This window comes from Eleutherodactylus coqui, chromosome 6, assembly GCF_035609145.1.
Source record: "Eleutherodactylus coqui strain aEleCoq1 chromosome 6, aEleCoq1.hap1, whole genome shotgun sequence".
NCBI lineage: Eukaryota > Metazoa > Chordata > Amphibia > Anura > Eleutherodactylidae > Eleutherodactylus > Eleutherodactylus coqui.
In genome coordinates, this window is record NC_089842.1 from 209391717 (window position 1) to 209403917 (window position 12201).

General features: G+C 41.5%; 2 protein-coding genes across 3 annotated transcripts in view; one reads left to right on the plus strand and one right to left on the minus strand.

The window, feature by feature from the left end:
• The window catches only part of LOC136633159 (acyl-coenzyme A thioesterase THEM4-like), a 60561-nt gene that overhangs the window by 15344 nt on the left and 33016 nt on the right, over positions 1–12201 (plus strand). The window lies entirely within an intron of this gene.
• The window catches only part of LOC136633158 (zinc finger protein 329-like), a 30864-nt gene that overhangs the window by 7645 nt on the left and 11018 nt on the right, over positions 1–12201 (minus strand). For both annotated transcript variants that reach the window (XM_066608673.1, XM_066608672.1), the window contains 2 exons: positions 8109–8235; positions 635–745 (listed from right to left, as the gene is read on the minus strand). In XM_066608673.1, the coding sequence (XP_066464770.1) occupies positions 635–745; positions 8109–8235 (238 nt within the window). The remainder of the gene's footprint in view (positions 1–634; positions 746–8108; positions 8236–12201) is intronic.

Below are 12201 nucleotides of genomic sequence, written 5' to 3' on the forward strand. Positions count from 1 at the left end.
CTACAGGGAGTAGAGATCAGCTGATGACTAGAATTACTCTTCACTGTCTCCCTATATCTGGCCTCAGTAGGAACGGGAAGAAATTGTGGTTGAGTGAATAAACTAAGGCCACGTTCAGACAACTGTGTGCAAGTTGCGTCTGAGATTTTTGGTCACAACTTGCACTGGACAGCACATGGGCACCCTGTCTATGTGCTGTCCGATATGTGGGACAGTGGACATTACATGTACTACTCTCGTCCGTGAAAGGGACCAGAATAGGACATGCTTACAAATGTTTTACTTGGACCATTGGTCCGTGAAAAAAAAAAAATAGTCTGAATAGTCCCACTGATTTAACGGGTCCGAGTTCTGTCCGCATTTACTTAGTTACAAACTCAAACATAACTGGGATTAAAGCTTGCAGTGTGAATTAGGCCTAAATAAGCAAAATGAAAAGTTTTACTACTTTTCTCATCATGTTCAAGGTCTCTGCTTGAACTGAAACATTAAGAAGCAGCCTGGACCTTGTCACTCTCTGATATACTGTACAAAAGCCATTCAAAGCCAATAGGCTTTTTGATTTTTTTTCGTTTACAGACAGCAAGCAGAGATATTGACAATAGTGAGGAATAGTTGCTGCATATTTCTATACCTGAGAGCTGGGCATTTCTTTTTCTCCTATGTGCATACAAGTTACTGCTCACACACAACTCTTCTCCACGATGGATTTTGGGCACAGTCTCTGGTTTCACATACAGGTAACCTAAAAAGAGAGGGAGTATATGGGGTGTACTTAGAAACAGCAGGCCTCATAAACTGACCGCAAGTCACGCGTCGCACGACGTTGTAGGGAGCAATATGAAAGGAGGTACCAGTATCTGGAAGTCATTTGTTACCAGGGTTACTTATAATCAGCGATGGGTTACAAGTACAGATGAGCGAACGTACTCGGTAAGGCCGATTTCGCAATCGAGCACCGCGATTTTCGAGTACTTCACTACTCGGGTGAAAAGTACTCGGGTGCGCTGTGGGGCGGGGGGTTGCAGAGGGGAGTGGGGGGTAGCAGCGGGGAACAGGGGGGAGCCCTCTCTCTCCCCCTCTCCCCCCCAGTCCCCGCTGCAACCCCCCGCTCACCCACAGCGCACCCGAGTACTTTTCACCCGAGTAGTGAAGTACTCGAAAATCGCGGTGCTCGATTGCGAAATCGCCCTTACCGAGTACGTTCGCTCATCTCTAGTTACAAGTTTTAGCAGATGCACGCGGAATACTTTATTACCAACTGACAATAGACAACAATTTAGAAAAAACCCCCGTGCTCCAGTGATCGGATAGGCGAAATGAGAAGGCAGAAGGAACTTACTTAGCAGGGGTGTCAGTGCAAATGACACCCCTGAAAATCCAGGTCAGCTCGTAGAAATAAGGCTTGTCCAGGTTATGACGTTTATAAAGGTTCTTTATTCACAGGGTGCAACGCGTTTCGGCTGAAACATCAGCCTTTATCAAGCATACAGGGTGGTAAAACATGGTTACATTTATAGTGAACATGACTGAATGAGTGGAGGCAGCGTCTGCTAGTTACCGCCCCTTTTGGGTCACGTGTGTGGTCACGTGGCTCGGGGGGGTGGAGGATGATATAGGATGGTGAAAAAAAGGTGAAAAAAAGGAAATGACTGATGGCTAAATAGATCCCCTGGAGAAATGACAGAGGAACGCTGTATGAGAAGGGCTCTAGGAGGAGCAGGGGAGTCACTGCAAGAGAACGTTGGGTATCACATGACTGCTGGGGGGGGCGGGTGTTGGGCTGGAGAGTGACACAGCAGGGGCACATGACTAGTCATGTGCTCCGCAGGTCCTGTAGACACATATCAAGTAAACTGTGTCCGGACGTGGTAACGGCAGGGCTTCAGTGTGTGACTACGTCAGAGCTGGAGGAATGCAGGAGCTGTCAGCTGGTAGGCTTAGACAGCGCATTATGCAGTCTGTATGCACAGAGGATCTGACTTGTCTGGGAAAGGTGGATTAGGTGAGTAACATATGATGATGAGTTTAGACTATGCTTGGTTAAAAAATGTATGTGTTAGGCAGGAAAGCACTAATAGATAGGAGGTGTATTGTAGTGACAAACATGTTCTAGGATGACGGAGGGAGGGGGGGAGGGGCAGAGGGTGAGCCATGCTGCAAAAAATGTAATAAATAACAAAAAATGCTTAATAGAAATAAAGAAATATATATAAAATAGCATATTAAGGACTAATAAAAATATAAATGCTTATAAGTATAGATATTAAAAATGTATGTAAATACATATAGATAATTTAAGAGTTGTTATACATAAAACAAATAAGATATAAAAACTACAATGCATCAAGCAATGAATCCATAGAAATTTGCATAAAAAATAGTAGTATTGTTGCATAAAAGACTAAAGATGATACTAAAGCATGCAATTACTATAAATAATATACATCCTAGTGGTAGCATGAACATAGTGGGTACATGTAGCTGGAGTGTTACACCAAACTTATATAGATAATTAGATGGTTGGTTGTTATTAGATTTGTTCTCAAATTTTTCTTCTCCTCAGATTCTTTTACTCTTAGATTTTTTCAAGGACCTCATTTAGGCCATGAGGATGTAACGTGTTAAAATGATATATATAAAACATCTCTTTGGCTTTTAGTCTAGAGAACTCACCCTTGGGGATTTGCTCAATAGGGGTGACTTTCAATAAAGAAGAATCAGAATTGTGGTGTAAAAAGAAATGTTTCGATAAACTATGTTTGAGAAAATTTTTATTAATATTGTGTCGATGGTGGTTGATGCGTGTGCGTAATGAGTTGATTGTCCGGCCAATGTATTTGTTCGGGCATGGGCACTCAATCAGATAAATCAGGTGCTCAGAGGCACAATTTAGATACTGTTTTATTTCAAAGGGGTTGTTCGGTTGCCCCACATCCACGTGTTTTCTCCTGTGGCAGATGTTCATACAGCATTTGCATCCTGAGGCTCCACACTTATAGGTCCCTTTTATGGTGGAAAAAAGTGTGGGATTGGTGTTTGCATTTCTATTTCTATTCTTGTTTCTTGGACATGATGGAGCTAGAATATTACCCAGTGTTTTATTCCGTTTGAAAATTAGGTTAGGGTTAGTGGCTAGGGTATCCATGATAAAAGGGTCGCTCTTTAAAATTTTCCAGTGTTTTTTAAGGATCTCTCTAAGGTCTTTTTGTTTAGAGTTATACCTTGTTATAAAACAAAGGTCGGGGGGATTGGTCGAATGTGTAGGTGTCCCCTTTTTGGTCGAGAGGGATCGTTCTTCCAATTTGGCTCTATTAAGGGAATGATCTAGGAGAGTTCTGGGGTATTTTTTCTCCTCAAATCTTTTATATAAAATTTTGGATTGTTCATCAAATGTCTCCATGGTTGAGCAATTTCTACGTATCCTCTTAAACTGGCTAAATGGTACATTTGTCTTCCACTGTTTTGCGTGGCAACTCCTAAAGTCCAGAAAGCTATTTGCGTCCACTTGTTTAAAATGGGTCTTTGTATGTAGGTTTCCTTCTTTGATATATATATCAAGATCCAAAAAAGTGATTTCCGTCGGGCTGAAGGTCCCAGTAAATTCTAGGCCACAGGTGTTCGTGTTTAATGTGTGTAGAAATTGTTTGGCTTCTTCGATGTTGCCATTCCAGATGATAAAGATATCATCAATGAAGCGTTTGTAAAGGACCATTCGAGGGTCTTTGATCTGCTGCTCAAAGGCCCCCATGAAGAGGTTTGCATAACAGGGCGCACATTTTGTACCCATGGCGGTCCCCTTTACTTGCAGAAAGAAATGATTATTGTATTTAAAATAGTTGTTATGAAGGATAAATTCTAAACTGTCTAATATGAATTGTTTTTGTTTGGGTAGTAATAGAGTGTCATTTTTTAGGAATGATGCGATGGCTTGGACACCTAGAGAATGTGGGATACTGGAATACAGGGAGCAGACATCTAAAGTTATCAGGGTATAAGTGGTCTTCCATGTAAAGTTTTCTAGTAGTTGTAGTAAGTGAGAGGTGTCCTTTAGATATGCTGGTAGTTGAACCACAAATCTCTGCAATTGTCGATCAACATACTCTGAGAGGTTGCTGGTAAGGGAGCCTATACCCGCAATAATCGGTCTTCCTGGTGGTTTTTCTAGGCTCTTATGGATCTTCGGTAAGATATAAAAATAGGCCACATCTGGGTGAGAAGGAGATAGAAAATGTTTTTCGTCCTTAGTTATGCATTGATTGGCATAAGCCTCTTCAATCAAAAAATGCAGGTTTTTACAGAGGGTGGGGGTAGGGTCTTCTGTTAGTGTTTTGTATTGTTCTTTATCGTTCAGGATTCTGTTGGATTCTTCTTGGTAGTATTCTATATTCATTAATACAATTCCCCCCCCCTTATCTGCTTGTTTGATTACTAAATTATCGTTCTTGGTTAGTTTTTTAATGAGATTCCACTGTTTTCTGTTGAGGTTCCCCTCTTTCTTCGTTTCGTTGTGGTCTTTTTCAGTATTTTTCGTAAGGCGTCTGAAGTCTTCTAGAACTTTATTATAAAATGTGATAATGTATGGGCCTTTGGCATCTACCGGGTAAAAGTTACTGGGTAATTTTAAATTGGTAGTGAGTGGTTTGTCAACAGTATTACTTGGATCTATAATAGTAATAGTATCTGTATGGATCAATTTATCTAATCCCTCATTTGATGAGGGGGTGGGGTGAATTTTATTGCTGTTAATGGCAAAATACCTTTTTAGTGTGAGTTTTCTTATAAAGCGGTTTAAATCTAGAAAAAGTTCAAATGAATCTGGGTTACTTGAGGGGCTGAAAGAGAGGCCTCTTGATAAGATTTCTGCCTCTCCAATTTTTAGAGGATAATCAGAGATGTTAAAAATTCCCATCTTCATGGCTTGGCTAGGGGAGATAGGATTTTCCGGGTTGTTAGAGGTTTTCTTATGTTTTTTTCTCCCAGCCCGTTTCCCCCTTTTGGTGCGTCTTTTTCTATTCGGTTTGGAGAGGAGTAAAAGTGTGTGATCTTGGATGATCCCACTGCATGATTCCCCAACGGTCGGGGCAATGTTTTGCCTTTTTGTTGTACAGATTGCGTCGTGCTTCTGGTGATTCGTATGTTGGTTTGTACCTCGGTTGGAGTTGGCCGAGGTATCTTTTCCCCTAAAAAAGGCTCCATCATGGAGATATTTGGATTAACAGCAATTTCTTCTGTGTTATTCACAGCTTGATGAGTTATAGGATTAATGGTGTTAGTTTCGTTATGATGGGTGAAAGTTTCAAAAGGACCTATTGGTTCCGTATTCCTATCCCCAAGAGATGGAGCACTTGGGGATATGTTGTTGTTCAAAAATTTAATTAGATCAGATGGGCTTCCTGGAGTATTGTCAAAAGCTGGTGCAATGCAATTAAGAGTTGGTGTCAATGGTGGTTGTACAATGATTGGTATAGGCATATCTAGGGAGCCCTGAGTGGTCTCCTGTGTGGAGAGAATGGGGGCTCTATGATGGTTATTGGCTAGCGCGGGTGTTGTTGTAGATACAGGGGAAAGAGGATTAAAGGTATGTGGGTGGCAAAGCTCGGTGGAAGAGCTGGTATTATTTGTGGAGCCATTTAAAGAACCTGTTGTAATCCTAGGGTTCCTATTTGTAGGAGGATTCCATGTACCATGTGATCTTGAGTTTGATCGATTATTATTGGTCGAGTGTTTTGGCCAAGCTTGAAACCTCGGTTGGGCTCTACAAGTATATTGATCTCTTGGCGTCCAAGAGGAGTTGATTCCATCAGGAAAATTCCGTTCATAGATCCCAAAAGGAGTGACAATGTGATTATCGAATTGGGGGTGGGGGACATGAGGGTATTGATTGACCCGGTAGGGGGATAGGCAATCACGTCTAATATTCATATGGTTATATTCTAAAGGGTGGACCGGTCTATTGTTTCTCAGATATGGATTGGTAAAATCATCTTTAAGGGGACGATCATGTCTTCTGTTCATGGAATCCTGCTTGGTGGAGTAATTCCATATCGTATTATGTGTTGTATTGTTAGTGTGAGTATTTTTACGTGGGTTGGATTTGTATTCCCACGGGAAATATTTTTCACTTTTTTTATCATTCCAATCCCTCTGAAGTTTTTTTATTTTCCTAGTTATAATTTCTTTCTCTATTTTGTCTATAAAGTTGGAGATGAAGGAGACATTGTTTGTTCCACATTTCAGGCCCAAATAGAGGGCTTTGGATAATAAGTCATTGCTAAACTGTTTTTGTTTGTCTATCAGCTTATTTAACATAAGATTGGAGAAGGTCCCTAACATAATTTTCCATTCCCCCAGAAATGGGGAGTCATTATGGAACGCAGGTTTGATGGCTACTCGAAGGCCTCTAGGAGCCATGTCATTTTTCTTCTACTTATTACCAACTGAGGATTAGTCACCTGACCACCAAAATGACATTATTCTGGAGTCTTTATGAATCCAAACACAAGCAATATACACTGAATGGCCCCTTTATTAGAGCCCCCGGCCCTTTCATGATTGGCGCTTCCCTATACGGAAATAAGACACCTGATCCCGGAGTGCAGCATGCAATTAGGGGCTCCGTCACATGACCAAATCTGTGAGCGCTAAACACAATAGAATCCATTGATTGGTTCATTCTCATTAGAGTGTTTTGCACACGCAATTTGTGCGCACAGAAAAAAGTAGGACCTGTTCTATTTTCCTGTGTTTTGCACAGCAAATGTCCCATAAAAGTCTATGAGACGTGTAAAATGACACAAGGGGAAGGGTGTGATGTGACAGTGCGCAAAACACAGGGAAAAGAACACATCTGGAGCTCAACAGGCTGTCGTTTTTAAGTGGAGTGAAATAGAAAAAAAAAGGAATTCACCATCTTTAGGTGGTCTTGTTTCTATGGCCGCCATAACCATTTCATCTCTCCGTTGATGGTGTTGTAAGAGGGCTCGTTTATTGCAGGATGCCCTGTGGTTTCTATCGGTACCATTTTGGAGTACATGCAACTTTTTGATCACTTTTTATTAATTTTCCTGGAGATGGGAGTAACCAAAAATAGGTAATTCCGGCGTTACATGTGTTTTTTTTGTGATGTGTATCGTACGGGATAAATAATAATCCATCATTTTAATAGCTTGGACTTTTATGGCCGTAGTGCTACAAAATATGTTTTGGGTTTTTTAATTTAGATTTTTTTCCGTTACAATTACGGTAAAAGGGATTTCTAAACTTTTAATATCCTTTATTTTTTACAATAATAAACAGTTTTCACTTATTTTAACTTTTTTTAGCCCCCCATTGGGACTTGAATTTGCAATTGTTTGACCGCTTATACCATATACTGCAATACTTCAATATTGAAGTATATGGTATTTCTGGCAGCATTCTATTAAGGCAAGCCACAGCCTCATCTTATTAGGCAGCAAGATATGGCAGCGCTGGGGGTTTTCAGAAGACCCTGGGCTGCCATGAAAACTAAATACAATTCAGGGTTGGGGGAGGGGGGTCTGGACCCCCAAACGCTGATCAGGGCATTTAAATAGCACTGTCAGAATTGAAAGGGGCACTTAAAGCGTTTACAGCAGCAATCAGTGTGAATGCGATTCGCACTGTTGTGCATGGGTACCAGCTGTCAAAGACAGCCAACATCAATATGGACCGGGCTCAGATTCCAGGCCCACTCTATATAAACCACACCACCGGTGACAAATGCCTCATTTGTTAAAGTCACTTGGTTTTTAGGTTAGGAGCTCGCTGCATATTGTCTTGGAGTTCAGTGTATAACAGTATGCAGTAAGCTCCTGTGCTCCTTCTAGTGGTGGCTGCAGGTAACAGCATGCTATCTTTTAACATTTTAATGCAGAGGGTTAGGAGCTCTATATCAGAAAAACAAACCACTATAAGAAAATTATATACTGAACCCATCTACTGTATATACCAGCTCTTGAACAGTAATCCTATTCATATCTTGAAGTCCAGCTGTGGAGACTTCTGGTTTTAAGATCTAAGCCTGTAGGAATGCTGAAGAGACGCGAGATATGATGACACAGTATGACATCATCAGTGTCTCTCACCCACTAAGTTCGGACGCTGGTGAGTCTTGGTCTCTGCACTCTTATAACGTTCCCTCTGACGATCTTCTAAGGAGTCCATTTCTTCTACGGAGAAGCAGACGGTGGTTTCCTCGGGTTTTGCGCTTTCCTATAAGGTGAATATATATTTCATTTAAGCCAAACCACAACACAGATGTGTCGGTAGAGATGGACGCCAGACGTGTCACCGTAAGTCTATGATCATGTGGAATTTCAGCACAAAAAATTTACAGTATTCCCTGATTAGTGCCGCAGAAGCCCACGCATTTCATGCAGAGATAAGAGCCCATTGGTTTATACTGGGCCATTCACACCTGCATTTTTCACGTCACGCGTTTGACACACGTATAAAAAAGCAGTATGTCCTATTTTGGTGCATATTAAGCGTGTAATACGCCCATTATAGGCTATAGGTACCTACAATATGCAGTAAATACACAAGGAACATATTGCGCATTATGTGTATAAGGAAATACATGCATAATACGCAGGCAAATTGAGCCCCTGTGAGTGAGCCTTAAATACTCCTTGGGGTTTCAGGGCATATTCAGATGCGCATATTTTACATCAGTATTTCGTGAGCCTAAACCAGGAGTGGACAGAGAGTATAATGGAAAGATTTGCACGTCTTCCGTATTTTGGACCCACTTGTGGTTTTGGCTCACAAAATACTGATAGAAAATGCGTTTGTCTAAAGAAGCGCTTAGTCATATAATACGCTGCGTATTTACGCAAAAGACAATCGCATATTCTCTGTGCATTTTGGACCTTCTGTGTGTTTTTGCTCACGTGAATACGCAGCACCCTTTCCTTAAGAAAAAGATTTCAGATGTTGCACAAATACGCAGTGAGTACGCCGGTTCATTGACTTCAATGGCCTATCATGGTCGGTAATACACATTAAATAGGACATGCCACGTATTTTTTAATGCGACCCAGAGATGCATGAAAAATACAGTCATATGAATACCCCAACATAAATCAATGGGGATAAGCAGGTAAAAAATACACACATAGTATGCTGCATAACGAGCCCTAAGGCTATGCTTACTCCGTGGAACTCGCTACGGAATGGTAGCCACTTCAAATCACTTCTACTCATGGAAACATTCGTTTCGGCATCAGAATTCTGCACGCTAATTTTGCCCATTGACAGGGCAAATTCCACACGCATGTCGTCACCAAAAGTGTCAGCAAAAGGACGCGGGTTTTGATGTATTGTTTTTGAGGTCGAATTCACATGGAAAATTTTGCCATGTAACCATATACTAAGGGCGGGCACACACGAACGGGTCGGAATCCGCATGCAGATGTCCGCAGCAGAAGACCTGCGATCCTTCGCAGAACATTATTGGGAATGATTGCGGACGTGTACGGTGTTCCGAGTGGAAGAATGATCTCTCTCTCCCCTTCAGCCAGCATTCCGGCTTTTCTATCTATTCTCCTAGCTAGTTGCGAGCATTTCCTCCGCTCATACGCAATGTTGATTGCATATGGGCTGCGGATCGCTTGCATCTGTAGACATCTATTAAGGCCGTCCGTATTCATAGATACGCTCACGAGACGGTGATGTGATTATACTCGGAATAAAGCACGCATTTTACTGTACATTTTTGCGCTGCTTGGCTATTCGCATGAGACACCCGTGCCGGTTTTGAACTGGCTCAGCAGCCTAATTAGTCCCTGGTGTTACAATCAACACCGTGAAATTGCGCCGTTACGCACGCAATTTTGTGTGGACAGGTTCCTATAGCCTCCTATTGTGCCTCAGGAGCACAAATGCGTACAAAAGATAGAGTAGGTTGTGTAATTTTTCACCCATTGGAAATGGGGCATAAAAGCGCTAAATGTGAGGGAACGCACTGAATCCAATGGCTTCTATTGTCTACAGTTTGCAGGAGCCCTAAGGGAACCTCCCCAAAGTGTGTGAAGGCCGTTTTACACTCAACGATTATTGCTCTTTTGAGCGATAATCGTTGTGTGTAAATGTGCACTTACCTTGTACTTTTCGTCCATCGCAGAGTTCAGGTCCGCATGAAATACATTTTTTGCTGATTAGACGGACCGCACACTGAGTGCTTCCCGGACAGCGCTGATAACATTCCTTAACAGCTGTTAAAAGCCACTGTCCTGCTAGAGAACAATAGTGATGTATTTAGAGAACAGACCACCCGCTGTTCTCTAAATACATGCAATGAGGTACTGATTACCTCATGCAATGAGGGCTGATTAGCCCATTAGTACCTATGCAAAATGATTGCTCAAAACTGTTGGTTCACACGTGCGCCATACTCCCCTTCCGTGGAATTGAAGGACTATTTAAAGCCTAATAAGGGCCTTCTGTCTTCTTTCCCAGTGTTGTCCGCAGTGTCACACCCTTCTGCTTGACTTTTGTAACCTGCCTTAGACTTCTATAGCAGCTTTCTGTGTAAAACGAAGAACTAGATGGTAAGTTCTATATTTTGTCACGCACAGGAATTGCTCATTAGAACAAACCCAAAGAAATCAAAGAATTCGCTTTGTCACGTTTTGTGGGCACGGGTTTAACGCTCACAAACACATTCATCTGTTTAAGCTCTTACAATACAAGCCATGTGGATAAGATTAACCCTTAGTGACGGCCCTATGGTGTTTTTACATCCTTCAGCAGCAGGACATGTATGAAGGGAGATTGCGCGCTATCTTCCTCCATACATCGCAGGTGCCAGCTGTTTTTTTTACACCTGACACCCACAAGCAACAGCACCAACAAGCCGCGCGGCCGCTCGGGGCTGTTAACCCTTTAAATGCCCCAAGGTTCGGGGGGGTCCCATACGGGCCCCCTGCGATGAGATTGCAGGTAGCCATGCATGTGTCATGGCAGTCAAGGGCCTTCTGAAAGGGCACAGGGATGTCTTGGCAGTATGTCTATCAAGCCATCCCTGTGAGGTGGCTTGATAGGCTGCCTGTCAGATCGCATTACATCATACTGCAAGAGCCATCAAAGCATCGCAAGTTGTGGTCCCCTAGGATGACTAAAAGAATATGTAAAAATAAGAACAATAAAGTTTTACTAATTACCGGTATTTTAAAAAAAGTCATAAAAGTTCAAAAACACCCCTTTTGCCATATTTACAATAAAAAAATCTAGATAATAAAACAAAAACACATATTTGGTATCGCTGCGTCCATAAAAGTCTGATCTATCAAAGTATTATTTACCCCGCACGGTGAACATCCGTCAGAAAAAAAAAAAGAACAACAGAAATTCCCTTTTTTAGTCACCCTGTCATCAAGAAAACATGTAATAAAAAGCGGTCTAAAAGTCATTTGTATTCCAAAATGGTATTAATGCAAACTACAGGACGTACCGCACAAAATGAGTCCTTGTGCAACTTTGCTGACGGAAAAATTAAAAAGTGATTGTGCGCAGAAGTTAGTGGCAGAAAATAATTTTTAAAGAATTACATATCTTAAAAAAAAAAAAAAATACAAGTAGTACATAAAAAAAAAATATATAAGTTCAGTATAGTAGTAATCACACTGACCCATAGAATAAAGTTATCAGGTCATTTTGTGTGCCGTAGAAACAAGACGCACCGGAAGAAGGCGGAAAACAGTTTTTTTCCATTTCTGTACACTATATAAGTTTTTCAGGACATTATATGGTACATTAAATAGTGCCATTGAAAAATACAACTTGTCCTGCAAAAGACAAGACCTCATACAGCGACGTCGATGGATAAATAAAGGAGTTAGGATTTATTAAAAGGGGGGAGAAAAAAAATCAAAAATAGTAAAAAACCAAAAAGAGCTGCGTCACTAAGGGGTTAAGAAACATCTCGTTCACGTGGCGTGGAAAATTGCAGAACTGACAATCCGTGTGGATTTTAGATGTGCAACATATCAATTCAGGGCTTAAACAGACGTTTTTGTGCATGTGAAGCTCACGCTCATAAAATGTGATGAAGCGACCCCGTTGATTTCATGTGCAGGAATTGCGCATGAGAAAAGATACGGCCTGCCCTATCTTTTTGTGTTTTGCGCAGAAAGCTGCCATAGAAGTCTATGGCAGGTTAAACAAGTCAGGGCATTC